The following is an 18,331-nucleotide window of genomic DNA, read 5'->3' as shown; positions in this document are numbered from 1 at the left end:
ACCTAATCACGCTGGCTTGTGCCTGCCCTCACAGTCGGGCATATTTGCAGAATACACCACGCCGCCGTTGACCCTGGCCATTGACCGAGCAACCCAACGTTCCTACCAGCTCCCTCCGCAGGAATGTGTTATATCACTAACACCAGGGAAAACCCACTGAGCTATGTAGCTCTTTTTTCAGAAGGGACCCTGCCACAAATGATAGTTCAACAAAGTGGCTTATCACGTGGAAACGTACAGCAGACAAATACTCTAAAGGTACGTTTTGTAAATGTGGAGGGGAAAAAAACTCGGGACCCGGACAAATATCCACACGGTCACAGGGAGAACCTGCAAATTCTAAATATCCAGCAGACGTCAGGGTCGGGATTGAACCCACGACCTCCTGTATACCAGGCGAGGTAGTTAACATCTCACCACCGTGTTGTATACCTAGCTACCATGGTGTAGATTTTACGTACATATAGGAATAATAACAAAACCATAGCTCTTTTTCCCCCCAGCTCTAACTTAGTGAAAGTATTGCACATTTCAAGCTCAATTAAAATCTCACCGCTTTGCCAAGCTGTGACGGAAGTTGTGTGGGATTAATGTGGAGCAGACACCACACGGCCTCCCAGTGGGGGAACGCTGCGATGCTGACACAAGGAGACAATTCCCCATTACAGTCACACACGCGTCTGATTAAAACTTTTGCTGCCCCATGAGCATGTGGCATCAGCCGGCAAAGGTGGCTCATAAATGTCACTTTCACGGTGTGCCTGTTATTACTATTGATATAGAAAGAAAAAAATAACGCCCGTGTGCAGTTAACCGTGCGCAAGCGGAACAATTCTGTTCTTTTGATTAAATAATTACACTGTGCAACGCAATTTTTGTCCCTGGGTAGTAAGTGTTATGTTTTAATTGCTTATGCCTAAAAAGTTAAGAAAATGACTATTATTCCCCACAAACTTTGCTTCTGTGACCAGGACTTTATGTGTAGGAAAGACACAAATGCACACGTTTTCTCATTGAAAATAGGCCAATTTAAAATATCACTGTCCTGGTCACAAAAGCAAAGTTTGTGGGGAATAATATCCATTTTCTGTACTTTTAGGGTATAAGCAATTAGGAAATAACACTTACTAACCAAGGACAAACATTTTTTTGTTACAAAGTGTAATCATCTGCAGTTGTCTCTCTGCTTCTGTTTTTGATCTTCCACGAAGCTCATGGTCCACCCTAAATCGCACCCACACAAACCATGGCAAATGCGGATACCTGAAGCACAAAAGAAAAATACATCTAGAAAAAAAAACCTCTCCAGGAGTTTGCGACTGTGGTCATCCAGAACAGACCGCACACAACGCTTAACGACGCAATGCCCCCATCCACAAATACGAAGGGTAGACGTCACAGCGACACGCGCACTCCGCTGGCTCCTGACGTGGTCGTCTGGCTTGACCACGTCAATGTGAAATTGTCTATTGTTGCTCTCCATCTACATCAGCAGCCGTACGAAAGAAGAGGAAGAAGAAGGGGAAGAATTTTAATTGAATGATTATCATCTGCCGTTGTCAATACACTTCTGGATGAGCCCCATCGCTGACTGTTTATGCGATTCTAGATTTGAAGCTTTCGTGATTGCAAGGATTCATGTTCTTAGGTTTTTTCAGTAAAGTCACGTAGGTAAAAAATTTCAATTAATATAAGTAAAATAAAAATAAAAGAAAAATCACGACGTTTCGGAGGCAACACAAGCTTCCGTCTTCAGGTGGAACCGTCACAGCACGATAGCTGTATCAAGTAAGAGAAATTCCAAGAAAACAGTCCTTGTATATATACTGGTTGAGGGTGGGAGGAGCCAAGGTAGGCCCTGAAAGCTTGTGTTGCCTCCGAAACGTCGTGATTTTAGTTTTATTTTTATTTTACTTTAATTAATTTACATTTTTTGCCTACGTGACTTTACCGAAAAAACCTAAGAATATGTTTATGCGATGTCGCAATCCACATGCTGCTTGTGGATGATCTGATAGCATCGCTACATATCCGCTTTGGTCGCCATTCCATCGCCAGTCTTGTCCATCAGCCATCATCACGACGGGACATCTATGAAAACTTCTGGACATCTGTGGAAAAAAACTTGATAGCTCATTGTCCCCCAGTATAAATACATATTCTGATTCTGCTTCAATGTGCCCTGCCCAAGTGAACGTATTTTTCCTTCACTGTTACATTTTTGTTTATTATGAAGCCACTGGAGCAATTCACGTTTCAATCTAAAATTCGAAACCAATTTATTTCGAATAGCTGTTTGTGTTTAGTTTGTTATCCTTTCCCACGCACCCCCCAGTCTAGCACTGTTGGCTACATCACGATGTCTGCCTCTGTCATTTGATCTGCAGTGAACGTTGTTCCCCTTGCTGTCTCAGGCGTGCATCTGATCTCTCCACGCATCTCTGATCACCCGTCAGCCTTTCCTCCTTTCTCCTCGTGTCTGTGTCTCCGATCTTGCAGTCATACGGCAATCCGCAATGGTTGAGGGATAAAAACGTGCCCGTCGACCAAAGGAACTCCAGCATGATCTTCTCTTCGTTTCGTGATGTTCATCGCACACATTGTAAACCCCGTCACAGAATTGATAATGACGTTATTCAAATGTGGTCCCTTATTATTGTGTACATGCATCGTGGCAGTTTGTTTAGAAACAAAAAACATACCTTAATGTCATGCATTTTTAATTGGCTGCAAGAGCACTCCGTGTAATACAGCGTCTATATAAAAAAAATCTGCCAATGCTATATTTCCTGTGACTCGTTAATCGATGTCATATCGTACTGCTTTGGTTGTACAATACGTTCTTAGACCGATCGTGATGAAATCAGCTAATATTGGGAAAAAAAATACTTCAAAGTACAAGCTTTGCTCGGCAGTTGAATACTCCCGCAAATTCTATTCTACCCGTTGTTGCTAATTATCTAACGGTGAACCCACGGTGTGTTTCGCTTTTAAGGAACAGTGTTGCATTGACGTGGAAAGTGCTCTGGGCGCGTCCACTTGTGTTTTTTGTTTTAAGAGAATTCCACCCATGGATTAGCATTCTTGCTTTGATAATCCTTTTAACACGAGGAGCACGTGCCGTGATTTAACGGGAATAATGGATGATGTATGTGGGCCTGTTCGGCTGTTATGCTACCAGGCGTGGTGGCGTTTCAGAATAGCTGATTGCAGAGGTTCACAGTTCAAGCCTTGTGGCCGTCCTGGTTAATCCTTTCGAGTGGTCTAACAATTGTTAGATATTTTTTACGAAAAAAAATCCGTAGCATGTCGGTTATCTCAGCCAATATTGTGGTTCGTAAATGATTTTTGGCTTGGGCTACATAATGATCTGACCATGTTTGTTCCATTAACACCCTCTACCACCCAACATAGCCAAACAATTTAAATTGATTAAATTAGCTTTCTCAAACTTTGATTTTCTTGCTCTAAACCATTGTCTCTCCTCCGGCCACTGTGGTCCGGAATTCCACACTGCTCCCTCCCTGTCCCCTCGTTTGCCCGCCTCCCCAGTCCTCTCTCTGCCCAGGGCCCTCCCTCCTCTCTCTATTTAAGGCCTCGGCATATATTCCTTGTCCTTCTGTTTGCCTTTGTGTGTGTGTCTCTCTGTAGTGGGGAGTGGTAGTGTAGCGGTTAGCGCGCTGCGCCATAAACCCGGCGACACGGGTTCGATTCCCGCTCACGGCCAACACCAGTGACGATTATCTGAACCGGTCCCAGGCCCTCCCCTAGGTCGACCCAGCCTAAAACGAGTACCCGGTGCGGTGTGTAAACATTGCCACTAGGGAGACAAAGGCGGTTGGGCGTGGTGCTGGCCACCCACCCCCTCGTGTGCCGTTCTGGCCTTCATAGGTGCTCGCTAACAGCACTTGCCCCTACAGTCTGTTAAGGCTATAATGGGGGATCTTTGTCTCTCTGCATGTGTGTCTGCCGATGCTGTTTCCGTGTCTGTGTTTTATCATTCATTCTTACCTGATGATGGTTGCTTGTGTTGCAATCGAAACGTCGCATTCTATTATTATTATATTCTATTTTCTACGTGACTTTACCGAAATAACCAAAGAGTAACTCCTGCAGTCACGAAAGCTTCGAATCTAGTTTACAGCCAAACAAGTTTAACACGTAGGCTTTCGCGAGCAATATCATCCATAATGTCCACGTGTTTCAGTGTTCAGTGTTCAACAACGCGCTAATTTTCGATTTAAAGCTTTCGTGACTGCAGGGATTCATCGTCTTGGTTCTTTCGGTAAAGTCACGTAGAAGGAAAATAATAAAATAATAAAAATAAAACATAATAAAATAATTCTCACGACGTTTCGGCCACAACGCAAGCAGCCATCTTCAGGTGGAGAACAGGTCTGTCAAGTAGACAGAGTCTGTCGTGAGAATTATTTTATTATGTTTTCTTTTTATTATTTTATTATTTTCCTGCTACGTGACTTTACCAAAAGAACCAAGACGATGAACGCGCTAATTATTATTTTTTTCAGTTCGTTCCGGTAAGTTGAAAAACATTTCTCACAACCAAATGTGGCAATTCAATTAATCAAATCTACTATAATTAAGATATTTGACTTGGATAATCCCTTGAGGTTGTCAATTGACACACACATAGTAACACCTAACGACGTGTATACAAACGCTTGAAATCGATAAATTATACATCGATTAAACAGACGTGGAGAACACTTCCAGTCGGACGCTTCGCCATGGAATTGGAGCTTAAAAATCAATCGTCTCGTGTGTATGCAGGTGCTGGATGGATTGTGGCAGAGTGTGAGAGAGCTGGTGACGGCATGGAGCGCCACGGTGGTGAGATGTTAACTGCCTCGCCTGGTATGCAGGGGGTTCCTGGGTTTGATCCTGACCCTGATGCCTGTTTTATATTTAGAATTTGAAGTGTCTCTATCCCCGTGGTCGCGTGGATGTTTCTCCGGGTCCTCCGGTTTTTATCCCTCCACATTTAGAACAATTTGTTTAAAGTCTTTGGCTGCTGTAAACTTCCACGTGAAAAAGCCACTTTGTTGAGCTATCATTTGTGGCCAGGTCGCTTCCGAAAAATGGCTATGCGTCTCAGTGGGCCTTTATCTGGTAAAATAAACATTTAGTTGAGCAAATAATTTTTGTATGTATGTTGAATTTCTTTCGCACCGTAACGTTGCCAACGTGCTAGAGGCCCTCATCCAGCAGTGGATAGATCATGGTCGACGACGCATGGCGACGAACGTGGCACCGACAGTGCAACCAGAGAATAGGACCGCAACGGTGGTGGTGATTGTGACGACGATTGAAAACGAATGGGGTGGTGGCATGTGGCGGCAAGCGTGAAACCCTTAACACCGGGTGCCTGACAATTGCTCGGCGCTAGAGACTCAGCAGTACTCTGTGAATGTTGACAGCGCTACCACTGATTAAGTAACAGCAGCTTCACAGAAGCGTTTGGAGTGATGGCAAGGCGGTTAGTTTTCATTTTGTATTTTTTTTTTGCTATCCCCTTTTGTCTATCATTTCTCTCCTATTTTCGCACAACAAACACGGTCGTCTCCAATTAAATGTGGTGCCAGACGAGGATTATAGATCAGGCTGCTCATAATGGGTCTTCTGTGTCATATATATTGTCAAGAGCCTGGTTAATGAGAACAGATTGTCTGCTTCGCTGATGCTGCAGAATCACTGGCGAAATGCAGGGGCATCATTCACACCAGGGACATTGACTACAGTTGGCCACGCAATAACAATCGAACGGGAACACTAAACATTTAAAATATCGTGCCGAATTTTTTTTCTGCAAAAAATATATTACTTAAAGAGCAGTGGGAGTTGGCTAAATAACCCAGTGGCCTGGAGTCCAGGGGTGCTTTCAGTGGGCAGAATGCTCTGCCGTGGCACTACGAGATATAAGTTAGCCCCTCTTGGACGTTGTGTGTTCGGAGAGGGCTTTTTTAAAATAGCGGAGAAAACTGCACAGCTCCTGTCACGATGTGCTCTGGGCTAACAGCTCATTCAATAGGAATGTGCCCCCAGAGTCTTTTCGAGCGCTCCGCCCATTGAACGTACCGGAAAGGGAGTACAATACTTTTCAGGTTATTATTTCCCACGCGCGACAAATTCACGAGCCTGTAATTACAAGTTTGGGCCACATTGTCCCAATTTTCCAAGCAAATTAGGCACCCCCTATGATTCAATCGATGCTAAAAGCATAACTTGGAAAACAAAACAGTAAACATTCCCTCTGGAGCGTACGACCTGCTGAGATGTATGGTTCAGATACATCGATCGTGAGCTACAAAAGGCGCAACCCGAAAAGTGTTAAAAGTATGGGGAATTGCTTCCTTGCAAGTCGACTTCTAAACAGGAACGCGTGGAATAAGACGACGTATGCAGGATAAATATATAATTGTGCTTGGTTTATATTCTTGGTTCTTTCGGTAATGTCACGTAGAAGGGAAAAATAAAAATAAAACAATACAATTCTCACGACGCTACTATTCCAACACAAGAAATCATCATCAGGTGTGAAGACCACAGCAAGAAAATTTGAAAAAAGTGGCGGTTTTTTCTTAACATCAGCACCACGGACAGCAACTGGCGGTTGATCGGACGGACAAGTCCATATATGCTCGGAACGGAGGCGGGGGGAGAGAAAAAGAATGGAATGCGGTTTGAAAGTCACCGTAAGCGTGAACACAATCAATTAAGACCCGAAATGGTTTGTCACATCCTTCCAATGATTGCTAAGCCAGAATCCATCTTCTCGGTTGAAATTGTCTTTGTGTTTGTATATGTGCTGTGGTTTTCACACCTGATGATGATTGCTTGTGTTGCAATCGAAACGTAGTGAGAATTTAATTGTTTTATTCTATTTCATTATTTCCCTTCTACGTGACTTTACCGAAAGAACCAAGAATATGAATCCCTGCAGTCACGAACGCTTTAAATAGGAAATGTGCTTGGTTTGTTGTCCTTCCCCCACACCTTGATTAGCACGGTCGGCTACGTATAGTGTGAAAGAAGTTCAACATATGGACATTGAAACCGTTAACAATTTAAGCAGCCTTGGGCAGGACAGACACATCGCTAAAAGAGATTTAGAGCCGATGGTCAAGAATAATAGAAGAGTGGCAGCCAAGGCATGGAACGCAGTCCAGGACACGGCAGAACAATGATGAATGATCCGCGGGCGCGGGGTTGCAGTAGAGCGGGCGGCAGTGGATGGCAAAATATGCTGACGAAGTTAAATAATTTCCACAACAGTGCGAACAAACACCAAACAACCAGACGCGTCGCGCCTGCTAAGAATGTGCGGCGAGCGCTCACGCGTGGCGATTTGTCAATAGACTCTGGCTGAGACCTCTCATCCGTGGCTAATACTTAAGCGTTATCTCGTCAATGAGTGAACACGGTGAGGATGTGGAGTGCCAAATCGATACGCCCGTGGAATTTTTTTTCGGTTTCGCCACTAATTTGGCCACGTTTTTTTTTGGGGGGGGGGGCGAGGGGGCAGGCGGGCAGGTGGGGGGTAAGAAAGTCCCGACACGCTTTGGTGAAGGATTGTCCGGCAGCTTCGAGAGTCGAGGCACTCGGTAATTTAAGGAAAGGATTTCCAATCTCACTTCGCAGTGGAACTGCTGGTGGGATTGGGTTGGGGGGGGGGGTCGGTAATAACGGTGAGTTGCGCAATTACCGAGAGAGATATTGATGAATGCGGTACTGCCACGGTGTGATGCTGAGCACACCGCATGCCGGAATACGGGCAGTTTCATTACATCTCCGTGAGCGGCAGTCCAAACAACGGTGCAATCTCTCCACCCCCACTCTGCCTCTGTGCAACCAGCCGAATGAATGGGCACCACCACCATCACAAACGCAGTTAGTCGGAAGGCAGGTTACGCGTGGTGGGGTAAAGTGTGAGTATTCCCACCTCTTGCAAGATCGGCGTGGAAGTGTAGGCCACGTGCTCTCTGTAGGGCCTCTCTAGAGCTAGCTCGAGTGGAGGACCCTTCTGTCGGCAGTGATGTGAACAAGCAATTGCAGGGCTGCACCTTTACCTGTATTATGATACGTAAACGTCGAACTGGTTGTTTTTTTGTCGATTTGAAGTTTTCGTGACTGCAAGGATTCATACTCTTTGTTTTTATTTGGTTCATGCCAAGGGACACCGAGCACGTGAGTCGTCAATGCGTTTTATATTTTGCCGATGAGAGCTTGCTGATTAAGCTGGCACGGTGCTATGAATCCAGTCACCCAAGTTCCATTTTCAACCAACATTGAGATGGCAGAGTGATGTATGAACCCATCCTGAGCCTACCCCCCCGCCCACCTCCCCCCGCCTTCAGAAGCCCACACTGACCAGCATGGTGAAGTATGGTCAAACAACCTTCGTGACCAACATGGCACGGGGAAGGCCTTTATCCAGCGGTGGATTGAGATGGGGCCATAATTGTATATATATATTAAAAATAAATAACAATACGCTCTTTGGTTATTTCGGTAAAGTCACGTAGATAGAAAAATAACTAATAGATCACGACTTTTCGATCGCAACACAAGCAATCGTCTTCAGGTGAACCAATACAACAGGCGGGCTGCTGAGGCAAGAAGGAATGTAGCGAGAGAGTTACAGCAACCAAAGGTTATATAGGTTTGAGATGGGCACAACCCAAGGGTAAGTGGGCTGGGCTAGAGATGGAATTTGCAAGTAAATGTAAGATCGCAGAGCCAGGCATACCTCGGCTAATCCGAAGACGTTTGCTTGTGTTGCGATCGAAACGTCGTGATCTATTTGTTATTTTTCTACCCACGTGACTTTACCGAAAGAACCAAAGAGTATGAATTCCTGCAGTCACGAAAGCTTAAAATCAAGATTAAATAACAATATGTGTATAGATGCAGGTAGATTGAAATGGTGCCGTGCAAGGAAGATATCCCCCCCCCCCGCTGATTTACAATGACCCACTCTTTCTTTATTTTGAGCAGCTGATTGGATCCCGTGGAAGCGATGGTCCCCAAAGCCTACAGAGAGTATTGAGATAAACAAAATTAAACAAAAAAGCAGTTGCGAAGAGATATATGCAAGAAAATTGGATCAAAATTGAAAAATTATATTGTTTTAATGACGACGAGAATTAGAAGTATGCTGTGTTATGTGTGCAGGTCTGGGATTTAAAAGTGCTTATGGATGGACAATGAGTGAAATAAATATATTACGGGTAGTAGCAGGGTACACAATAAGAAAATTAACGATAATAATTAGAAAAAAGCTAATTTAGATGTCTCGGACATGTAATGGGACAATTTGAGACTGAATATAATTGTTGGAAGGGGAAAATTATGGAGACAAAAAGCCAGGGCAGACGGGCGAATAACGTTACATAAGCAACTGAAACAATGATATGCATCTGGGAGAGAGAGCATATCGTGCAAAGTTCTTGAGCAACATCATTGACAGAGTTACACGGGAGCACGAGATCGCCAACATGTTTGAGAAAGGACATGGTGGCATCATTGGAACCTCATTTGCCAGTAGCAAAATATGATAATTGGTTTTTTACCCTTTTATCTGGCAACAAAACTGACACCTTTTTTTACAAGGAGTCATGTTTGCATTGACCACAATACCTGCAGTCGGATGAGACTAGGCTCTAAGAAAAGCTGTCTCGGGTGTGGACCAATCAATTTCAATGACAGTGCATTCATTATCAGAGTTGTGTTTTTGTTTGCATTCCGACTGCAGGTATTGTGGTCAATGCAAACATGACTCCTTGTAAAAAAAAAGTGTCAGTTTTGTTGCCAGATAAAAGGGTAAACAACCAATTTGACATGGTGGCATGTTGAGAGAGACAGTGACATTGGTAGGAGATGCGTAGAAACTCTGAAAATAAAACGTACTTTTATCTATATTTTCTCTCTCCTTTTTTAGTGGTGTATCCATAAATGGATCGAGCTGCATAATAAGCATCTATTCCCAACATCGGGCTGAGTTTGGGTGTGCGTGCGTGCGAGCGACTTATGCATCGCCTCTGCAGCACACTCACTGCCGTCCGGAAAATGGTTTTAGCCATCGCATCTGGTGATGTTGACAAAAATGAACAAGATTGTGCGTCGACCGAACTTGAATGTGTGTGCGCAAGTGAGAGCATGAAAGAAAGCCTCACTGAGTCGAGAGATTCATGTTTTCAGAAGCATCCTGCTGATCAGTGCTGGATTAAGCTAGTGCGGGGCCTGTAGCATATGTTATAAAGGGGGCCCCAAAATAATAAAAACACAAATATTAAAACACAAATGTTTAACTTGCATAGTAAAGTAACTGTATTTTTTCATTTGCTATACAGCTAGATAATACGACATTATCGCCAACCTTAAACACCCAGTCGTTCATAAAAGTTGAAGGCGGTATGGTACTATAGTAATAGAGCAAGTGCAGAATCACTGAACCGAAATTGATATCTTGAAAGCATTTAGCGCGGGGCCCTTGAAAGTGCGGGGCCCGTAGCTACTACACATGTAGCAACTGTTGCTACTGGGATAATCCCGCACTGCGGCTGATCCCAACACTGACGCCTGTATATTTGGAGTTGGCATGCCTTGCATGCTTCTCTCTCTCTTCCTGTGGTCACGTGGATTTTTTCTCCGGGTCCTCCGGTTTTTCCCTCCACGTTTAGAATCAACACCCGTTTCGAGTATTTGGCCGCTATGCATTTGCACAAAGGCCACTTCATGTTCTTGGTTCTTTCGGTAAAGTCACGTGACTTTACCGAAAGAACCAAGAAGATTAATCCCTGCAGTCACGAAAGCTTTAAATCGAAAAAGGCCACTTCGTTGAGTTATCATTTGTGGGCAAGTCTCTTCTGAAAAAGAGCCGTATAGCTCAGTGGGCCTTACCTGGTAAAATAAAACGTTAAGGTTTCGATTAAACACTGGTATGATTGACCAATGCTAATTAATGGGGGTTCGGCTCTCCGATGTGGTTTTCGGGATGCTACCGCGTGTTGTTCGGCACGATGTCGGACGTTTCGCTCCACGTTCTGGAAACTCCTTAAGCTCTTTTCTTTTTTAGGAACCGGATGCTCGCAGCACGTGGCGCCAAACGTGGGACGTCGGTGCCGACCGGCTGGCGGTACACCCAGGGAAACGCACCTGGGCGCTCTACGGCCACACCCGCGAATGTGCGCAGTGCTTCACGACTTCGTGCGAGAAGAATCCGGAGTGCACGGACACATTTCTGGCCGCGCCCACAACACCTGGAAAGCACTGGTGGGTCACCACCCAAACCAAGTGCTAACCGGGCTCAGTATTGCCTAATTCTAGATTTGAAGCTTTCGTGACTGCAAGGATTCATACTGTTAGGTTTTTTCGGTAAAGTCACGTAGGTAAAAAATACAATTAAAATCAAAAGTTAATAAAAGTAATAATGGAAATAAAAAATAAAAAGTAATAATGGAAAAACTTTAATTTTATTTTTTACCTACGTGACTTTACCGAAAAAAACCTAACAGTATCAGTATTGCCTGCTTCGCTTCTGAGAATGTGACAGTTTTTGTCGGCAAAGTTCGGGGTGGATGTTTGTCGTTAGCGAGAGAACCGCCTTTTCGTAAACGTGATCGTGAGATCGAACGAAAAATCCGACTCGGTGTAAATCGCAAATATAAATAAATAATCGTGTAAATACAATTAAAAAACGCGAGTTACGGAACCCGAGCACTCACAAACACGACGGCAATAGAAATACCTTTTAATAAATGTGTAATCCAACATTTAAAACTCTTGTCATTACATTTTGACTTTCACAGTTATAAATTAAGCATAGAGTGGGCTGCGTGGGTTCAACTTCGCTGTTAGCTGTGCGAATCCTTCAAAACCGTCATCCCAGTCTTCAACAAAATGAAAAATAAACCAACCTCCCCACCCTCCCCCCCCCCAGAAATAACGAAACACTTAAAATTTACAACGATGATTAATTCCGAAAGATTTGTTAAGTCCATATTTAACTTCAATTGTCGACTTGGTCTTGCCTTGTTCACAGAGTCGGTGAATTCACAAGAGTCCACGGCGCGTCTTTGATTATAAAATGTCGTCACCACGTCTTGCACTGGGTCAAAGTTAAACCCAAAATCCCTCCCCTCACCCTGCTGCCTCTGCCCATCATCCATCGTGCTCATGCAAGGCGCATCTCCTGGGTCGCAACTCGAGACAAACACAACCCCATGACAGGTCCCACTCTGGCAATAACGTAAAGGCAGGGGACACCTTCGTGCATTGTTTTTCTCCAACGACAATGAAAATAAAAAAAATAAAAAAAAAAGAAGATCCCCCTATCCACCGCTCGCATGGACAACAGTTTCGCTTTTGTCTACAAGAGCGCATTACTTAACTTCACCCGCGCATTTGATCGCTGAAAATTAAGACATTTTTGAATCCGTATTTCGCTTCCATCGATATTCTAACGCTTGGTCGAATCATCGTTGATGTTACATATATATATATATTTTTTTCCCGTCATCAAAAAACTCGCGCGGAACTAAATGTACGGTCGTTTCAGCCTCCGTTTTGGCTCCATTCAATAAATACAACTTACATTACCATGGACACAAGCAGCGATTGCACTTAGGAGCCACCTCGACCAATCGCGATCATACCCTCAACATTTGCCGATAAAAGGCATTTGCTGTCTCAAATGGTATGGCAACATCTAATAGATTTACAAACGAATGTGATGTTTCTTTCTGGTGCTGTTGATAAGTGTGCATGTTCGTTTGTGCGCGCTAGCGTGGTATGGGGCGGTACTGAAGCGGTTGGTGCACTGTGCCATGAAGACGATTATATGAACCAATCCTGGGCCTCCCCTAGGTTGACTTGGCCTCAAATAAGTACCTGGTGCGATTTATAAAACATCGCCATTGGGGAGACAAAGGCGGTTGGGTATGGTTGGGGGCCACCCGCCCCTTGCTGTGCCGTGCCGGCCTTCATAGGTGCTCACTAACAGCACTTGCCCCAACAATCTGTTAAGGCTATACGGGGGATCTCTGTCTTTGTGCGCAAGTGTGTTTGCGTGCGTGTTCACGAGAGTCGGCCAAAAAGTTCTGAGAACAAGATCATTTGAACAATCCACTTTTGTTTGGGTCATCGTTTAAGGCCCTATCACCGATGTAACTACCGTACGTCAATATCAATATTAATGTACAGCCCTTTGACAATCGAACCCTGAATGAAGACTTTCCCCTACGTCTGTGCATGTCACGAGGGGGGGGTTTGACCATAGCTCAACGGCAATGTCTCCGGGCAGTGCACGTTGGTGTGAGCGAGGGGAGAATACACGTGGTCACGTACGAGTGCAGCACAACAATTGGATTTCGCTGCGATGCCGTCTGCAGCCCTCAAATCAGAGCCCCGTGCGCTTGCGTTGGCCGCATTATCAAGCACCGTCCAGACAAAATCATGCTTCGTTGTCGAGATCTGATGTTTAATTTGACCAGAGGTAATAATAATTGATTGTTATAATTAGTATTCTTGATCATCTTGATTATTAACCATTAACGTGTTTTCCAGATTAAGACGCATTTTATTTTCGCCCCCACCTCTGTGCTACAGCAAAAGTTGGGGTTGCATCTTTTCATTTTGGTCGGGGTACGTGGGTGTGTGTGTGTGTGTGCGTGGGTGTGTGTGTGTGCGTGGGTGGGTGTGTGCGTGGGTGTGTGTGTGTGTGTGCGTGGGTGTGTGTGTGTGCGTGGGTGTGTGTGTGTGGGTGTGTGTGCGTGTGTGTGTGTGTGCGTGGGTGTGTGTATGTGTGTGTGCGTGGGTGTGTGTGCGTGGGTGTGTGTGTGCGTGGGTGTGCGTGGGTGTGTGTGTGCATGGGTGTGTGTGTGGGTGGGTGTGTGTGCGTGTGTGTGTGTGCGTGGGTGTGTGTATGTGTGTGTGCGTGGGTGTGTGTGCGTGGGTGTGTGTGTGCGTGTGCGTGGGTGTGTGTGCGCGTGGGTGTGTGTGTGCGCATGGGTGTGTGTGTGTGTGCGTGTGACCACATCTAACAAAGCCAGCCGGGCGTGGTGCTGGCCACCCACCCCCTCGTGCGCTGTGCCAGCCTTCATAGGTGCTCGCTAACAGCAGTTGCTCTCAAGGTCAGTTACAGGCTATACGGGGGATCTTTGTCTTTTTGTCCTTGAACAGATCTCTAGGAGCCTAATGAAATACCAGCAAAAAGTTTTGGGTGCGTTTTACTCTGCTGGGCGTCTTATAATCTGGATAACACGATTTTTTGTGTGTGAATGTTAAAACAAATTTCAATGAAAATCATTAGGGGTGCATTTCTGGGTGATCTGCTCGTGGAACATGAACACGATGTATATGCAATATCTTGTTCTCAAAAACGTTTCCGACGGCGCTTCAAAACGCATTCACGTCGTGTGTTTTGATCCGCGCGCGAGCGCATATTTGCATCGTTCGACTTTTATAGACAGATATACATATATGTTCATTTCTTTATCCTCATCTTCTAATTTCTTCTCTTTCATTCCTCCTCTCTCTCTCTCTCGCTCGCTCGTTCTCTCTCTCTCGCTCGTTCTCTCTTAAAATTCCCTCGTCGACGGAAACGAAAACTCGCCGCGACGGACGACTACGTGCAGAGCTTTGTCCTTTCCGTCTCGGGCATGAGCAGCACCGCCGAATCGAACGCGTCCAGCGCCTGGTTGAGCCGCGCCACCTCCGTGCCGTTGAGACGCACGCGGTGGCGCAGGAGGCACCCGAAGAGGTCGTAGGGCGGGTGGCGCGTCGCCGGCGCCAGCCAGTTCACGCGAGCCCGCAGCTCGGACAGCGCCAGCATCTGCTGCTGGTGCTGCTGCTGCTGCTGGGTTTGGGCGGTGGTGGCGGCGGTGCCGGGGCCTCCCTGCGCCTGCACCTGGGCGGAGCGCAGCACAGTGGAGCGCAGCAGCTCCGCGTTGAAGGGCAGCCGGTAGCCGAACACTTGCACCGACGTGATCTTCATGAAGCCGCGGCGTGGCGGCGGCGGCGGCGGGTGGCGGCTGGGACTTGGCCGGAGGGTCGGACGTGTCGGCCGATTCGCTGCTCTCCGTACGGTTGTTGGTCAGGAGCGCACCTGACTTTGGGTTGCAAAGACGGGAGGGAGTGGAGGGGTGGGGGAGTGAGGGGAGGGAGGGAGTGGAGGGGTGGGGCAGGGAGGGAGTGGAGGGAGGGGAGGGAGCGGAGGGAGTAAAGGGAGGAAGTGGAGGGAGTGGAGGGAGGGAGTGGAGGGGAGGGAGGGGAGGGAGGGGAGGGAGGGGAGGGAGGGGAGGGAGGGGAGGGAGGGAGTGGATGGAGGGAGGGAGTGGAAGGAGAGAGTGGAGGGAGGGAGTGGAGGGAGGGAGGGAAGTTTGTGAGACGTTTTACGGTGACTATGGTGACGACCCCAGTTCAATTCCCACGCACGGCCAACGTCACCAGTGGCGATTTTCTGAACCGGTCCTGCGCCTCCCCTAGATCAACTCAGCCTCAAGTGAGTACCTGGTGTAAACATTGCCACCAGTGAGACAAACGTGGCCGAGCGTGGTGCTGGCCAACCACCCCCCCCCCTCCGTGTGCCGTGCTGTCCTTTATAGATGCTAGCTGACGGCACTTGCTCCAAAAGTCTGTTGCAAGGGAGATTTTGGTTATCTTTGGTATATTGATTGTTCCGGATGCAGTTGCAATAAACCATCGCCATAGGCCACGTTGTGTGACAGTAAATATATTGGTTGGCACGAGTAAGTCCGTGGGGGTGGGGAGCATGGGAACGAGAGAAGAGGGAAATCATTTGTGCAGTTTTTACAATGTTTGTAATGAGCAGGTAAGTAGAACGAGTTTTGTTGAAGCGGACGGAGTGGGGTCAGATGGCATGGGGTGAGCTTGGGCCATGGAGCCAACAAGGGGAGATGGCACTCCACAACACGGCACAGCAAAACAAACTCGTCTTCTGAAATGCCACGCGTCGTCCCGCTGCCGTGCAACGCTGCCGCTGCTGTTCCTGCTGGTCCCGTTTCCATCTGCTGCTCATGACGAACGCACGTACGTTGAACTTCTTTCGCGCCGTGCGTAGCCAAGCAGCGCTATTTGGAGGTCCGGCGAAGGACAACAAGATGTGGGGAAGGATGCTGTTTACACTGTGGCTGCTATTTTCCAGCTGATGTTGCTACTCTCTTTTTTTATGATCAGTGGAAACAAGAAGATGCTCGGTGTAGTCGGCACTTTGCTTCGTTCATTTCGTAATTTTTTTTCTTTTATAACTTTGCTTCATGTAACCCCTTACTTCTCGCTCACTCTCTCGCTCGCTCTCTCGCTCACTCTCTCGCTCACTCGCTCGCTCACTCTCTCGCTCGCTTTCTCTCGCTCTCTCGCTCACTCTCTCGCTCACTCTCTCGCTCACTCTCTCGCTCGCTTTCTCTCGCTCTCTCGCTCACTCTCTCGCTCACTCTCTCGCTCGCTCTCTCGCTCGCTCTCTCGCTCGCTCTCTCGCTCGCTCTCTCGCTCGCTCTCTCGCTCACTCTCTCGTTCACTCTCTCGCTCACTCTCTCGCTCGCTCTCTCGCTCACTCTCTCGTTCACTCTCTCGCTCACTCTCTCGCTCGCTCTCTCGCTCGCTCTCTCGCTCACTCTCTCGTTCACTCTCTCGCTCGCTTTCTCGCTCTCTCGCTCGCTCGCTCTCTTTCTCGCTCTCTCGCTCGCTCGCTCGCTCTCTCGCTCGCTCGCTCACTCTCTCGCTCACTCCTTCGCTCGCTCTCTCGCTCACTCTCTCGCTCACTCTCTCGCTCGCTCTCTCGCTCACTCTCTCGCTCACTCTCTCGCTCGCTCTCTCGCTCACTCTCTCGCTCACTCTCTCGTTCTGCACGCAGCCCTTCTCTCTCTGACGCTCCGTCGTGACCCTTTCCCATTCCGATGACGTACGTGTACTAAAATAAAATAACTTCATCGCCAGGGCTTCAGATCAGAAGATCCACCGAGGCTCCCACGAGGTCAGTTTGGCACCGGCTATCGTAGAGTGCGATCACGTCGCTACACTTCTCCGCGGTGAGTACAATGTCTTAAAAACAAACGGCGATAACGCCTCTCAAAATAAAATGAACGCTGAGCCGCTTACGCGTTCCGAGCTTCAGCGGTGAACGTGACACCCACCCTGCAGCTTGGAGACGTTTCAGAGCGGGAATGGGCGACCTGGTCTGGTCCCTCTATCCCATCTGATCTCGCTCCCCATCCCACCACCGCACAACGCGAACCCTTCGCACTACGTAACACAATGCAACGATGAGTGTTATTTATAGTTTAATTTTGAGTTGAGCGAGGACCCTTGTCCTTGCCTGTGGCATTGTGGCGGTTCGCCAGCGCTTGATTCCGACAGGCCCGGCTCAGCCGATGAGACGCTGTGTGCCGGAACTGGTCCTAATTTTGCCTGCGCTCAATCAGCAGCAGTGCTGCTGAAATCATGGACTCCGATGGGTCGTGCAAGAAATGTTTTTATTTTACGACGGATGGATGTATGAAGGGGACAAATTGGCAGCTTATCCGCTTTCATACTTCAGAGTTATTTAACCATAGCCTGGAAAGGACAGCCGAGGTGGCTTCTCCCTTGCCTTCCTCAGCAATGTTTTTAGATGACACCAACACCAGATGCGGTGTATTGCCATCCCCAGGACGCCTGTTTGCACCACTGCTGCTGTTTATGCTGCTGCTGCTGATATATTTTTTGGTATTAATGATGCTTCCGCTGCTGATGCTGCGTTGCAGTTTCTAAAACCAACGCTGATTCCGTTGGCGCTGCCCATGCTGTTATTAATGCCGCTCGCGCGCCATTGTCCTGCATGCCCAATTGTGGCAAGGAACACTCGTGCACAAACAATATAACAATTACATTGCGCATAGGCCTCGGTCAATCCACTGCTGGCATGAGTGCCTGCCTATGCAGTGTCGCTCACGGCCGATGTTTGACCATACCTCACCGCGCTTACCAGAGCAGGTTGGTGAAGAGCGGTGGGGCCCAGGACCGGTTCAGATGTGACTCTCCCTCAAAACGGTAATATTTCCTGTCTAGTGTGATGATTCATGGGATCTAAAACATTTTGAAAGTTGCGAATGCTTCGTGGAAAGGTAGAAATCTGTGCTGAGCGCCATCGGTGAGTCGTGATGAACACGTGATGAACACGCGCAATGACGAGCACGTGTATGGAAGTAGTGGTCAAGTATAGGGAGGAGATCCCCTTCAAATACCATGTTCCAGATCGCTACTCCTACGTGAAAAGGGGGACAGTGAGCCCAATCGCCCTCCCCTTACCCCGTGG

General features: G+C 47.2%; 1 protein-coding gene across 1 annotated transcript in view; it reads right to left on the bottom strand.

Annotated features, from left to right (window-relative positions):
* Positions 1 to 11,757: 11,757 nt before the first annotated feature.
* The window catches only part of LOC144733953 (BMP/retinoic acid-inducible neural-specific protein 1-like), a 107,186-nt gene continuing 100,612 nt past the window's right edge, over positions 11,758 to 18,331 (bottom strand). Inside the window, 2 exon segments of the mRNA XM_078615984.1 lie at positions 11,758 to 15,044; positions 15,046 to 15,128. Coding sequence (XP_078472110.1) covers positions 14,645 to 15,044; positions 15,046 to 15,128 — 483 coding nt within the window. The 3' untranslated portion in view covers positions 11,758 to 14,644.

This window comes from Lampetra planeri, chromosome 49 (assembly GCF_965212315.1).
Source record: "Lampetra planeri chromosome 49, kcLamPlan1.2.h2, whole genome shotgun sequence".
Lineage (NCBI taxonomy): Eukaryota > Metazoa > Chordata > Hyperoartia > Petromyzontiformes > Petromyzontidae > Lampetra > Lampetra planeri.
This window is presented reverse-complemented; position numbering and strand designations above follow the sequence as displayed.